Source organism: Anas platyrhynchos, chromosome 5, assembly GCF_047663525.1.
Source record: "Anas platyrhynchos isolate ZD024472 breed Pekin duck chromosome 5, IASCAAS_PekinDuck_T2T, whole genome shotgun sequence".
Classification (NCBI taxonomy): domain Eukaryota; kingdom Metazoa; phylum Chordata; class Aves; order Anseriformes; family Anatidae; genus Anas; species Anas platyrhynchos.
In genome coordinates, this window is record NC_092591.1 from 30,606,241 (window position 1) to 30,619,559 (window position 13,319).

General features: G+C 66.0%; 2 protein-coding genes across 2 annotated transcripts; one reads left to right on the forward strand and one right to left on the reverse strand.

Annotated features, from left to right (window-relative positions):
* Nucleotides 1–2,219: 2,219 nt before the first annotated feature.
* LOC119713058 (antigen WC1.1-like) lies at nt 2,220–6,458 on the forward strand. The gene is made up of 9 exons (XM_072038389.1): nt 2,220–2,400; nt 2,478–2,780; nt 2,889–3,209; nt 3,287–3,961; nt 4,097–4,438; nt 4,554–4,709; nt 4,810–4,905; nt 4,985–5,071; nt 6,307–6,458. The coding sequence occupies exons 1-9, from the start codon at nt 2,220–2,222 to the stop codon at nt 6,456–6,458; spliced, it is 2,313 nt and encodes a 770-aa protein (XP_071894490.1).
* A 2,792-nt stretch (nt 6,459–9,250) lies between these two features.
* Nucleotides 9,251–12,726, reverse strand: LOC113843749 (antigen WC1.1-like). The gene is made up of 10 exons (XM_072038390.1): nt 12,318–12,726; nt 11,938–12,240; nt 11,509–11,829; nt 11,117–11,431; nt 10,738–11,046; nt 10,280–10,621; nt 10,006–10,164; nt 9,840–9,923; nt 9,674–9,760; nt 9,251–9,528 (listed from the first exon to the last, which is right to left on the reverse strand). The coding sequence occupies exons 1-10, from the start codon at nt 12,724–12,726 to the stop codon at nt 9,365–9,367; spliced, it is 2,493 nt and encodes an 830-aa protein (XP_071894491.1). The 3' UTR covers nt 9,251–9,364.
* Nucleotides 12,727–13,319: the final 593 nt, after the last annotated feature.

A 13,319-nucleotide genomic window follows, 5' to 3' on the forward strand; every position in this document is an offset into this window, starting at 1 on the left:
GGCCCTCCTTTAGGGTGGTCGCTTTGCTGCTGCTGGAGCATTGCAGGCTTCTGCATAGGAGTCAGTAAGAGAAAACAGGAGTCCCTGCCCCAGCGACAGCAGGTACAAGCAACATCAAATAGCTGCAGTTAATCAGTTTAAGCACTGACTTTGCTCTGGGGAAGCACCCTGCCTACCAGATCATATGCCCTAATACGGAAAGCAGCCTTCGAAAATGCTCCTCACAGCTCTGCCTTTCTTATTAGTGCACTGCGAGCAGCTTCTGAAAGCAAAACCTGTCCCAGCAAAAGAGGCAACAGCAGTCGCCTGTCCTTGTCCTTCCAGAACTGGACAGCAGCCTGCTAAACCTCAAGATAGGTGGTGGTTACAAAGGCAGTAGTGAGCTGTTTGTTTCTGGGTTTTGCTATGGGTTTTGCTGTGTCCCGGCCCAGCGGACAAGCAGGGCAGTGCTTCTGAGAGGCGCCTGCGCACCCGGCACACACTTCCTCCTGCCCCAGCACCGGGCTGCACACAGGGACACGGGCAGGGAGGGCTGGGCCCCTGCTGCTGGCCCCTTCTACAGCTGGGGGCTTCTGTGCTGGCCCCACAGCAGCCAGACCCCCCAGCACCAAGCTACGTTCTGTGGGTACCCCTGTGCCTGCTGCGAGGGTCAGGCTGCCTCCTTCTCCTCCTCCCACTTTAGGGCTCCTTCTTTCTGCCCCCAGCTCCAGAGGCACAGGTGGCCTCTTTGGGGTCTTTCTGGGTGATGCCAAGGCCACAAGCTGTCCCTGGTGTCGGACAGGAACCTCTGCACGTGACACGATCCCCTCATGGACGGTGCTGCAAATCGGTGCCCTGAGGCTGAAGCCTCAGCTCTGAGCCCGTTGGCAGCATCCCCGCTGCTGCTCAAAGCCACGATGCTATCGCCAGCAGCGCAGGTGCCCCAGCAGCTGCGTGCAGTGAGAGCCGCTGTTTCCCTGAGAGGGGGAATCTGCCACCCCTGTGCCTGTACCACGAGCCTCTGCAGGGTCTTGAGATGTCCCTCCTGCACGTCTTCAGGCCAGCGCGGGGACCTGATTCTGCACGGTGACCCTTGGGCTTGTTCCAGGTGGGTCAAGGCCCCCCCCATCACAGGCTGAGTACTGGGGTGCTGAGGGAGGCCATGTTCTGAGGGAGGACCCGAAGCTGGGGATAACTCTGTCCCCACGGGGACCTGCTCTTGTTGGGCACAGCCCCAACCCCAGCTGAGGGGGACACAGGAGCCAGGCAGGCTGCCTCCCCTCGGGGACATTTGGGTGCTGAGCCCCAGCGGGGAGGCGGGGGGGTGCGTGACGCCAGAAGCGGAGCCGAGTCTCATATTTGGGCACGGAGCAGGTTATTGGAGGCTGGGCCCCGGCAGGCAGCAGATAACCCTCCTGATAGCGGCTCACAAGGTGCCTGCGCCGCCCCCATTGGCTCCTGCCAGCGGGGGCTGCCTATATGTCCCCCTCCCCGGCGCGGGGCTGCGTCTGGCACTGGGGGCAGGATGGTGCCTGCCAGGGCACTGGGGCTGCTCCTCTGCGTGCAGCTCTGTGGGGGTGAGTGCTGGGGCTGGCCTTGGGGCAGGGGCTGGCCATGGGTAAGCAGTGGAGAAGCAGTGGAGCAGGGATCAGGGAGCAGCTGTGGGGCAGGTGCCCCCCAGGCTCAGCAAGGTCCCTGGGGTTGAACAGGCAGCGGGGAGCTGCGGCTGGTGGATGGCGGCGGGCGCTGCGCTGGCCGCGTGGAGGTGAAGCACCAGGGCGAGTGGGGCTCCGTCTGCAGCTACGACTTCGACTGGGACCACCGGGGCGCCGGCGTGGTGTGCCGGCAGCTGGGCTGCGGCGCGGTGGCCCGGGCGTCCCCGTACGCCCCGTTTGGGCAGGGCAAGGGACGCATCTGGCTGCACCCCTTCCTCTGCCGTGGCTCTGAGGCCACCTTGCAGGACTGCCCCCATTATGGCTGGGGCAAACACTTCTGTAACCATGAGTCGGACGTGGGGGTTACCTGCACAGGTGAGGTGGGGTCGTGGTGCTGGGGATGCCATGTTGTGATCCCCAAGGTCAGGACTGAGTCCTGTACGTGCTACAGAGGCGCTGGAGCTGAGGCTGGCGGCTGGCAGGGGACCCTGTGAGGGGAGAGTGGAGGTGAAGCTGCGGGGACGCTGGGGCACGGTGGCAGATGATGCCTGGGACACAGAGGACGCTGAGGTAGTGTGCCAGCAGATGGGCTGCGGCTCAGTCGCTGACATCTACAAAGGGTCCAATTTTGGCCGAGCTGACGGCCCCCTCAGTTTGGCGCTTGTTGACTGTGATGGGACAGAGAAGGCCCTCTGGGACTGCAAGATTCAAGGCTGGGGTCCCTACGAAGGCCCTCATGAATACGACAGCACTGTGGTGTGCCAAGGTGAGTGCTGGGGACATGCGGTGCTGCAGGGAGCCCCCTCGTGCGCATCCCCCCCAGGAGCCCTCCTCTCGCGGCAGGGTTCTCCCGTCTGGCCGGAGGGGACGGCGCCTGCTCGGGGCGGCTGGAGGTGCGTCAGGGCCGGGCCTGGGCCACCGTCTGCCACGGCCACGTGGACCTCAAGGCCGCCCAGGTGGTGTGCAGGGAGCTGGGCTGCGGCACGGCAGTGGCCGTCCCCGCTGCCGGCCATTTTGGGGCAGCAACGGGGCCGCTCTGGGACGGCGCCTTTGAGTGCAACGGCAGCGAGCCACTCCTGGCCAGCTGCGCCCGGCGGCCGACCCACGGCCAGGCCTGTGCTGGCCCCGCTGCTATCGTCTGCTCACGTAAGTGCTGGGGCCGGTGTCCGGGGGGCCGGGGCAGCCCCTTGCAGCGTGGGGCGCCCCGGGGGGGCCCTGCCCTGCCATCCCCCCAGCACCCTCTCTGCGCCGCAGCCTACACCGGTTTCCGTTTGGCGGATGGCGGCTCGGGCTGCGCCGGGCGGGTGGAGGTGGAGGCGCAGGGGACATGGGGAGCGCTGTGTGCCAGCGCCTGGGACCTGCGCGACGCCCACGTCCTGTGCCGCCACCTGGGCTGCGGCCCCGCCGCCTCCCTGCCCCCAGGAGGCCATTTCGGGACGGGCACGGCCACGGGGCCACTGCGGCGCGATGCCCTGAGCTGCAGCGGGAGCGAGCGGCACCCGGGCGAGTGCCCCGTGGCGCTGCTGGGGGAGCCCGCCTGCCCCCCTGGCCATGCCGCCGCCGTCAACTGCTCAGGTGGGTGCAGGGGCCGCGGGGACCCGTGGCAGGCGGGGAGCAGCGCCCGTCCCCACGGCACGGCCGGGCTCTTGCAGGCGCCGCTGAGCCCCTGCGGCTGCTGGACGGGGAGAGTCGGTGCGATGGGCGGCTGGAGGTGGCCACGAGCCCCGGGACCTGGGCCCGCGTGGCTGCGGGGCCGGGGGACGACCGAGCTGCCTTGGTGGCGTGCCGGCAGCTGGGCTGCGGTGTGCCAGAGAAGGTCTACGCTGTGCCGGCCGCCAGCTCGGGCCCCGAGGAGCTGCAGGAGCTGCACTGTGCCGGCAGCGAGGAGCTCCTGGCGCAGTGCAACGCCTCGGGGTCTGCCGCAGCGCCCGGCCACAGCCCCCCAGAGGCGGCCGTCGCCTGCTCAGGTGAGTGCGCCGGGAAGGGCCGCAGGTGCCCAGCGGGTGCCCCCAGCCCCATGCTGGCCCTCCCGTGCAGGCAGCCGGCAGCTGAGGCTGGCGGGCGGCCCCGGGCGCTGCGCCGGCAGGGTGGAGGTGTACAGCGAGGGCACGTGGGGCACCGTGTGCCAGGACGCCTGGGACCTGCCAGATGCCGACGTCGTGTGCCGCCAGCTGGGCTGTGGGCTGGCCCTGGAGGCGCCTGGCTCGGAGCGCTTCGGGCCCGGCGTGGGGACGCTGTGGCCGGGTGCCGGGGGCTGCTCGGGGACGGAGGCGGCTCTCTGGGCCTGCCCAGCCCCGGCACGACGTGGCTGCCGCCGGGGCGGCGGTGCCGGTGCCGTGTGCTCAGGTAGGTGAGCACTGTGATCCCTCAGCTGGGTGGGGAGCAGGCCCTGCTGCCTGTGGGGTGCGCGCTGCCCCACCTGTCCCAATGGTGCCGCGACCCCCCGTCCCCTGTTGTTGCAGGGCTGCTGCGTCTGGCGGGGGGCAGCAGCAGCTGCAGCGGGCACCTGGAGGTGCTGCGCGAGGGGACGTGGGGCCGCGTGTGCGCCAACGACACCAGCCCCGCCACAGCTGCCGTTGTGTGCCGCCAGCTGGGCTGTGGCAGCGGGGGGAGGCTGGTGGCCGTCCCTGCACAGGGCTCGGTCCCCGCCTGGCTGGGCTGGGTGCGATGCCAGGAGGGGGCCCCCTCGCTCTGGCGCTGCCCCTCGGCGCCCTGGCACCTGCAGTTCTGTGGCCCCGAGGGGGTCGCCCACATTGCCTGTGACGAGGACACCGAGGACACGAGCGGGGCCACCAGCACTGCAGGTAGCAGCTGCCGGCACGGGGGTGCTTGCCCAGGTGGCTCTGCCCGTGCCCCCTGCCCCCTGCCCCTGCTGCCGTGCGGATCCCGGCCTCACGCTGCCCCTCGCCATCCCTGCAGGTGCCAGCAGCAGCAGCAGCAGCGTTGCCCCACTGACAGCAGTGTCGGGGAGCGTGCCGGTGCCCACGGTCCTGTGCGTGCTCCTGGGGACGTTGCTGGGCCTGGCCCTGGCAGCCCTGGCTGTGCAGGCACACCGCGCACGGCTGCAACGCCGAGGTGGGCACAGCCTTGGGGCTTCCCCTGGTGCCCCTTTCAGAGTATCCATGGGGTGTCGGGAACAGTGGGTCCTGCCACTGCAACGTGTACTTCCTTACAGACCCCGTGAAAGCAACGGATGTCGGCGCTGAGGCTGTGTACGAGGAGCTGGATTACAGCCTGATGCCCGAGTACCAGGAGATGCCCAGCCACACAGGTGGGAGCACGGTTGTCCCAAGGGCCTGGGGCTGTCCCCATCCCTGGCCAAGCACTCAGCAGCCCCTTCTCCACTGCAGGCTCCCTGTCCGAGGGCTCGGGAATGAAGCTGCAGGACGACAACTGGGATGGTGAAAAGGAGGAGAGCAACCCCAGAGAGGCCCCAGGTAGGGCAAGAGGCAATCAGTAGGGACTGCAAGGCACAGGGGACCCAAGGAGAGGGGCTATGATGAAGCAGTGGTGCTGGGGAGATGAGGGCACACGGCCCTTGAGGTTGCATCCTCAGCCCCGGCCCCTCCTCGCCTGGCGCAGCCCTCCCAACCCAGCCCGGGCACGTCTCCCCGGATGGTTATGACGATGCTGCAGCCGTGCCGGAGGAGCCCCCCGCTCCCCACGGTGGGGACGCCCCGGCGCAGCCCCACGGGGACCCGGGCTATGACGACGTTGACATGGGCACCCTGGGGACAGCGCCGTGAGGAGGCCCTGGGGACACGGCTGCAGGAGGGGGCTCCGGCCCCAGGGAGGGCTGGCCCTGCCCATGGGGTCACCCGTCCCTGCCCAGCCCTCAGCACGCTGCAGAAACGGCTCCATCGGCCCGCCCGCACCCGTGGCCCAATGTCACACCAGGCTCCTTGTGAAGTTTTTCAGCACGGCCTTTCCCTTCGCAGCACTCCTTCCCATTAAAGCCCGCAAGTGCTTGGAACCTCGCTCCCGGCACCATTGTGTGTCTCTCTCTCTCTCCCGTTTCCATCGTCCATCCCTCAGGGCCATGGCGTAGAGCTGGGCCCGCAGGCACGTCCCCATGGCTCTGGGCACGTAGGAAGGATGGGGAAGAGCCCAGGGCCCAGCCCCGGGACCTTCCTTTGGCCCCAGAGCTGCATGCTCTCCCTGCAAGGAGAATAGATTCAGGGACGGGCACGGCGCATCCCAGGGACGCTTCCCCTTCCCCAGTACTCCCAGCGACACCCGCCCTGGGGTGAAGGGATCGCGTGCACCCTCAGCAAGCTGGCTGAGGTCACCAAGGTGGGCAGGAGTGTTGATGTGCCTGAGGGCAGGAAGGCTCTGCAGAGGGACCTGCACAGGCTGGAGCAATGGGCCGAGGCCAACTGGACGAGGTTCAACACGGCCAAGTGCCGCGTCCTGCACGTGGGGCACAACAACCCCGTGCAAGGCTGCAGGCTGGGGGCAGAGTGGCTGGAAAGCTGCCCGGAGGGAAGGGAGTTGGGGGCATTGGTCGGCAGGAGGCTGAACAGGAGCCAGCGGTGTGCTCAGGTGGCCAAGAGGGCCAACAGCATCCGGGCTAGTGTCAGAAGTGGTGTGGCCAGCAGGGCGAGGGAACTGATTGTCCCTCTGTACTCAGCCCTGGTGACACCACAACTTGAGTACTGCTTTCAACTCCAAGGCACCTCCTACAAGAAGGACATGGACCTGTTAGAACACAATGTTGTCATTAGTGCTCTGCAAGTAGTTTCTGAAAGCAAAACCTGTCCCAGCAAAAGAGGCAACAGCAGTCGCCTGCCCTTGTCCTTCCTGGACCAGAGAGCAGCCTGCTAAACCTCAAGATACTTGGTGCTTACAAAGGCAGTAGTGAGCTGTTTCTTTCTGGGTTTTGCTTCTTCCTTTTCTCAGATGATGGTTGTGATTGGTAATTTCCAGCACAGCTGCTTGACTTGGCACAGGTTGCTGTCGTTTAACCCAGCAGCAGCTGAGTACCACAGAGCCCTTCAGTGGCTCCCCTCCCCTGCCCAAGTGGGATGGGGCAGAGAACTGAGGAAAAACAAACAATAGGTTAAAGTCATGGGTTACTGTCATGAGACAGTTAAATAGGACACAAAGTGAAGGGAAAATAATGATGATGATAGCAGTAAATATATAAGTATACAGATTTGAAACAGGTGGTGCACAGAGCAATTGCTCACTGTGCTCTGACCGAAGCCCAGCCTGTCCCCAGGCAGCAGTATCCCCCCAGCCAACCCTCTCCCTTCTTATTGTTTAGCATGATGTCATGTAGGATGCAGTGTCCCTCTGGCCAGTTTGGCTCACCCAATGTGTTTGGAAAAGAGGCGGACCCCCACTCCCTACAACTTCCCTTAAGGTATTTCAAGAGCATGATAAGGTGACCCCTGAGCCTCGTTTTCTCCAGGCCTCTTTCAGCGGCTCTCAGCTGCTCCTCATAAGAGTTGTTCTCTAGACGCTTCAACAGCTTTGCTGCCCTTCTCTGGACATGTTCCAGCACCTCCCTGTCCTTCTTGTAGTGAGGGGCACAAAACTGAACACAATCTTTGAGTTCCAGCCTCTCCAGGGCTGAGTAGAGAGGAACAATCACTCCGCTGGCCCTTCCCTTCCCTTCCCTTCCCTTCCCTTCCCTTCCCTTCCCTTCCCTTCCCTTCCCTTCCCTTCCCTTCCCTTCCCTTCCCTTCCCTTCCCTTCCCTTCCCTTCCCTTCCCTTCCCTTCCCTTCCCTTCCCTTCCCTTCCCTTCCCTTCCCTTCCCTTCCCTTCCCTTCCCTTCCCTTCCCTTCCCTCCCCATAAAAGCCAATTTGCTGCTGACCCTCACACTATGGAGGTGCCACAGCACTGCCCGAGGCCGAGTTGTTTCTGAGGATCTCCCGTCAGCTGGGAGGAGCACGAGTTTGTCACTGCCTGGATTTGATCCTCTACCATTTGCAATGAGTGGCCACACACCGCGGTTCTTCTTGCTACTGTGCAGCACTGAGCACATTCTTGCGAGTAGATGCAAAGCTAAGCGTGGCTACAATGACACTACGCTGCGTGCTGTTGTTTCTGCTGGTCCCCACGAGCCGTGCCCTTCCCTCGGCCTGTTCATGCGGCCTAAACGGCATGAAGTTTAACAAGAGCAAGTGCCGCTTCCTGCACCTGGGACGGGGCAACCCTGGCAGTACGTACAGACTGGGCAATGAGACGCTGGAGAGCAGCCCCGCAGAGAGGGATCCGGGGGTTGTGTTTGACAGCAAGCTGAATATGAGCCAGCAGTGTGCCCTGGCAGCCAGGAGGGCCAATACCCTGGGGAGCATCAAGCACGGCATCGCCAGTCGGTCGAGGGAGGTGCTGGTGCCGCTCTGCTCTGCGCTGGTGCGGCCTCACCTCGAGCACTGCGTGCAGTGCTGGGCACCACAGGACAAGAAGGACATGAAACTGCTGGAGAGTGTCCAGAGGAGGGCAACGAAATGGTGAAGGGCCAAGAGGGGAAGATGTATGAGGAGCGCCTGAGGGCACTGGGCCTGTTCAGCCTGGAGGAGAGGAGGCTTTGGGGGGACCTCATCGTGGTCTACAGCTTCCTCACGAGGGGGAGTGGAGGGGCAGGCGCTGACCTATTCTCCTTAATCACCAGTGATAGGACCCGCGGGAATGGTGTCAGGCTGAGGCAGGGGAGGTTTAGGCTGCACATCAGGAAGAGGTTCTTCACCGAGAGGGGGGTCAATCACTGGAACAGGCTCCCAAGGGAAGCAGTCACGGCACCAGGCCTGTCGGAGTTTAAGCAGTGCACGGACTGTGCGTTTACTCACATGGCCAAAAACTAGGGTAGACCTTGTAATACACAATAAATGTTTGTTCATTGTCTTGTTGCTAAACTAGTGTATCAACATCCTGCCTTCCCGTCTCACGCTGGGCCAACATGACCAAATTAAAAAAGAAGCTGAACTACAAGGCCGAGGAACACTACGGCCTTCATCTTCACGACCACCAGAGGGACAGAGACGACCCCCTAGCAACAGTGCGCGCAGTCGCAGAATATACTAGGATGTGCTGCGTAATCCTGGAATTACCAAGATATAAAAAGGGACCCTGGCAGGGGTGAGATGTGTGCCTTTGGCGGAGCTGAGACTCCCCTGCCGCCCAGCGCAGTTTTGCATGCTGTTGGCTTACTCCATAAATTCCTTTCTATGGTTAATACAATGCTCTCTGAAAAATTAAGGGGACAACTTATAACAGACCTGTGTGGTGGCAGGAGTTGGAAGGGACGCATATGGATCATCGAGTCCAACTCGGGATATACTATGATTCTATCATTCTACATTATCATGGCAGGGAGAGCGTGCAGCTCTGGGGCCAAAGGAAGGTCCCGGGGCTGGGCCCTGGGCTCTTCCCCATCCTTCCTGCGTGCCCAGAGCCATGGGGATGTGCCTGCGGGCCCAGCTCTACGCCATGGCCCCGAGGGATGGACGATGGACCCGGGAGAGAGAGAGAGACACACAATGGTGCCGGGAGCGAGGTTCCAAGCACTTGGGGGCTTTAATGGGAAGGAGTGTTGCGAAGGGAAAGGCCATGATGAAAAACTTCAAAGGAGCCTGGTGTGACATTGGGCCACGGGTGCGGGCGGGCCGATGGAGCCGTTTCTGCAGCGTGCTGAGGGCTGGGCAGGGACGTGTGACCCCATGGGCAGGGCCAGCCCTCCCTGGGGCTGGAGCCCCCTCCTGCAGCCGTGTCCCCAGGTCCTCCTCAGGGTGCTGTCCCCAGGGTGCCCATGTCAACGTCGTCATAGCCCGTGTCCCCGCAGGGCTGCGCCGGGGCGTCCCCACCGTGGGGAGCGGGGGGCTCCTCCGGCACGGCTGCAGCATCGTCATAGCCATCTGAGGGGCCGTGCCCAGGCTGGGCTGGGGGGGCTGCACCAGGCAAGGAGGGGCCGGGGCTGAGGACGCAGCTTCAAGGGCAGTGTGCCCTCATCTCCCCAGCACCACTGCTCCGTCATAGCCCCTCTCCTTGGGTCCCCTGTGCCTTGCAGTCCCTACTGATTGCCCCTTGCCCTACCTGGGGCCTCTCTGGGGTTGCTCTCTTCCTTGTCACCATCCCAGCTGTCATCCTGCAGCTTCATTCCCGAGCCCTCGGACAGGGAGCCTGCAGTGGAGAAGGGGCTGCTGAGTGTTGGGCCAGGGATGGGGACAGCCCCAGGCCCTAGGGACAACTGTGCTCCCACCTGTGTGGCTGGGCACCTCCTGGTACTCGGGCATCAGGCTGTAATCCAGCTCCTCATACACGGCCTCAGCGCCGACATCCGTGGCTTTCACGGGGTCTGTAAGGAAGTACACGCTGCAATGGCAGGACCACTGTTCCCCACAGCCCACGGAGACTCCGAAAGCGACGCCCACCTCGGCGTTGCAGCCGTGCGCGGTGTGCCTGCACAGCCAGGGCTGCCAGGGCCAGACCCAGCAACGTCCCCAGGAGCACGCACAGGACCGTGGGCACCGGCACGCTCCCCGACACTGCTGTCAGTGGGGCAACGCTGCTGCTGCTGCTGGCACCTGCAGGGATGGCGAGGGGCAGCGTGAGGCCGGGATCCGCACGGCAGCAGGGGCAGGGGGCAGGGGGCACGGGCAGAGCCACCTGGGCAAGCACCCCCGTGCCGGCAGCTGCTACCTGCAGTGCTGGTGGCCCCACTCGTGTCCTCGGTGTCCTCGTCACAGGCAATGTGGGCGACCCCCTTGGGGCCGCAGGACTGCAGGTACCAGGGCGCCGAGGGGCAGCGCCAGAGCGAGGGGGCCCCCTCCTGGCATCGCACCGAGCCCAGCCAGGCGGGGACCGAGCCCTGTGCGGGGACGGCCACCAGCCTCCCCCCGCTGCCACAGCCCAGCTGGCGGCAGACAACGGCAGCTGTGGCGGGGCTGGTGTCGTTGGCGCACACGTGGCCCCACGTCCCCTCGCGCAGCACCTCCAGGTGCCCGCTGCAGCTGCTGCTGCCCCCCGCCAGCCGCAGCAGCCCTGCAACAACAGGGGACGGGGGGTCACGGCACCATTGGGACAGGTGGGGCAGCGTGCACCCCACGGGCAGCGGGGCCTGCTCCCCACCCAGCTGAGGGATCACAGTGCTCACCTACCTGAGCACACGGCACCGGCACCGCCGCCCCGGCGGCAGCCACGCCGTGCCGGGGCTGGGCAGGCCCAGAGAGCCGCCTCCGTCCCCGAGCAGCCCCCGGCACCCGGCCACAGCGTCCCCACGCCGGGCCCGAAGCGCTCCGAGCCGGGCGCCTCCAGGGCCCGCCCGCAGCCCAGCTGGCGGCACACGACGTCGGCATCTGGCAGGTCCCAGGCGTCCTGGCAGACGGTGCCCCACATGCCCTCGCTGTACACCTCCACCCTGCCGGCGCAGCGCCCGGGGCCGCCCGCCAGCCTCAGCCGCCGGCTGCCTGCACGGGAGGGCCAGGATGGGGCTGGGGGCAACCGCTGGGCACCTGCGACCCTTCCCGGCGCACTCACCTGAGCAGGCAACGGCCACCTCTGGGGGGCTGTGGCCGGGCGCTGCGGCAGGCCCCGAGGCGTTGCACTGCGCCAGGAGCTCCTCGCTGCCAGCACAGCGCAGCTCCTGCAGCTCCACAGGGCCCGAGCTGGCGGCCGGCACAGCGTAGACCTTCTCTGGCACACCGCAGCCCAGCTGCCGGCACGCCACCGAGGCAGCTCGGTCATCCCCCGGCCCCGCAGCCACGCGGGCCCAGGCCCCGGGGCTCGTGGCCACCTCCAGCCGCCCGTCGCACCGGCTCTCCCCGTCCAGCAGCTGCAGGGGCTCAGCGGCGCCTGCAAGAGCCCGGCCGTGCCGTGGGGACGGGCGCTGCTCCCCGCCTGCGACAGGTCCCCGCGGCCCCTGCACCCACCTGAGCAGTTGACGGCGGCGGCATGGCCAGGGGGACAGGCGGGCTCCCCCAGCAGCGCCACGGGGCACTCGCCCGGGTGCCGCTCGCTCCCGCTGCAGCTCAGGGCATCGCGCCGCAGCGGCCCCGTCGCCTTGCCCGTCCCGAAATGGCCTCCTGGGGGCAGGGAGGCGGCGGGGCCGCAGCCCAGGTGGCGGCACAGGACATGGGCATCGCGCAGGTCCCAGGCGCTGGCACACAGCGCTCCCCATGTCCCCTGCGCCTCCACCTCCACCCGCCCGGCGCAGCCCGAGCCACCATCCGCCAAACGGAAACCGGTGTAGCCTGGGGCGCAGAGAGGGCGCTGGGGGGATGGCAGGGCAGGGCCCCCCCGGGGCACCCCACGCTGCAAGGGGCTGCCCCGGCCCCCCGGACACCGGCCCCAGCACTTACGTGAGCAGACGATAGCAGCGGGGCCAGCACAGGCCTGGCCGTGGGTCGGCCGCCGGGCGCAGCTGGCCAGGAGTGGCTCGCTGCCGTTGCACTCAAAGGCGCCGTCCCAGAGCGGCCCCGTTGCTGCCCCAAAATGGCCGGCAGCGGGGACGGCCACTGCCGTGCCGCAGCCCAACTCCCTGCACACCACCTGGGCGGCCTTGAGGTCCACGTGGCCGTGGCAGACGGTGGCCCAGGCCCGGCCCTGACGCACCTCCAGCCGCCCCGAGCAGGCGCCGTCCCCTCCGGCCAGACGGGAGAACCCTGCCGCGAGAGGAGGGCTCCTGGGGGGAATGCGCACGAGGGGGCTCCCTGCAGCACCGCATGTCCCCAGCACTCACCTTGGCACACCACAGCAGTATCATAGTCGTGAGATCCGTGGTATGGTCCCCAGCCTTGAATCTTGCAGTCCCAGAGGGCCTTCTCATCCCCATTACAGTCAACAAGAGCCAAGCTGATAGAACCTTTTGCTTGGCCAAAAAGAGGGTCACGGTATGTGCTAGTGGCCGAGCCGCAGCCCATCTGCTGGCACACTACCTCAGCATCCTCCATGTCCCAGGCATTGTCCGCCACCGTGCCCCACTGACCCCGCAGCTTCACCTCCACTCTCCCCTCGCACAGTCCCCTGCCAGCCGCCAGCCTCAGCTCCAGCGCCTCTGCACCGGGTACAGGACTCAGTCCTGGACTTGGGAATCCCAACACGGCATCCCCAGCACCACCACCATGACTCACTGCCCCAAAGCCAGCCATTACCCCACGGCTAGCCCCTGCCCAAGGCCAGCCCCACCACTCACCCCCGCAGAGCTGCACGCAGAGGAGCAGCCCCAGTGCCCTGGCAGGCACCATCCTGCCCCCAGTGCCAGACGCAGCCCCCCGCCGGGGAGGGGGATATATAGGCAGCCCCTGCTGGCAGGAGCCAATGGGGGCGGCAGAGGCACCTTGTGAGCCGCTATCAGGAGGGTTATCTGCTGCCTGCCGGGGCCCAGCCTCCAATAACCTGCTCCGTGCCCAAATATGAGACTCGGCTCCGCTTCTGGCGTCACGCACCCCCCCGCCTCCCTGCTGGGGCTCAGCACCCAAAAGCTCCCCGAAGGGAGCCTGCCTTCCAGACTGCTGTGTCCCCCTGAGCTGGGGATGCTGGGGCCACGGCTGCAGGGCTGGGCTCTGCCAAGTGGCTGTGTCTCCCAGGCTGTTGTGAAAGCCTTGTGCCGGGCTTCAGTCCACAGGACCATGCTGTGCCGGCAAGCTGGGCATCCAGCCCCAAAAGCCCTGGTGGGGAGGTCAGCCCCAGGAGCAGAGTGGGAAGCGGCCACCCCAGGCTGGGGACCAGGCCCAGGGGACGT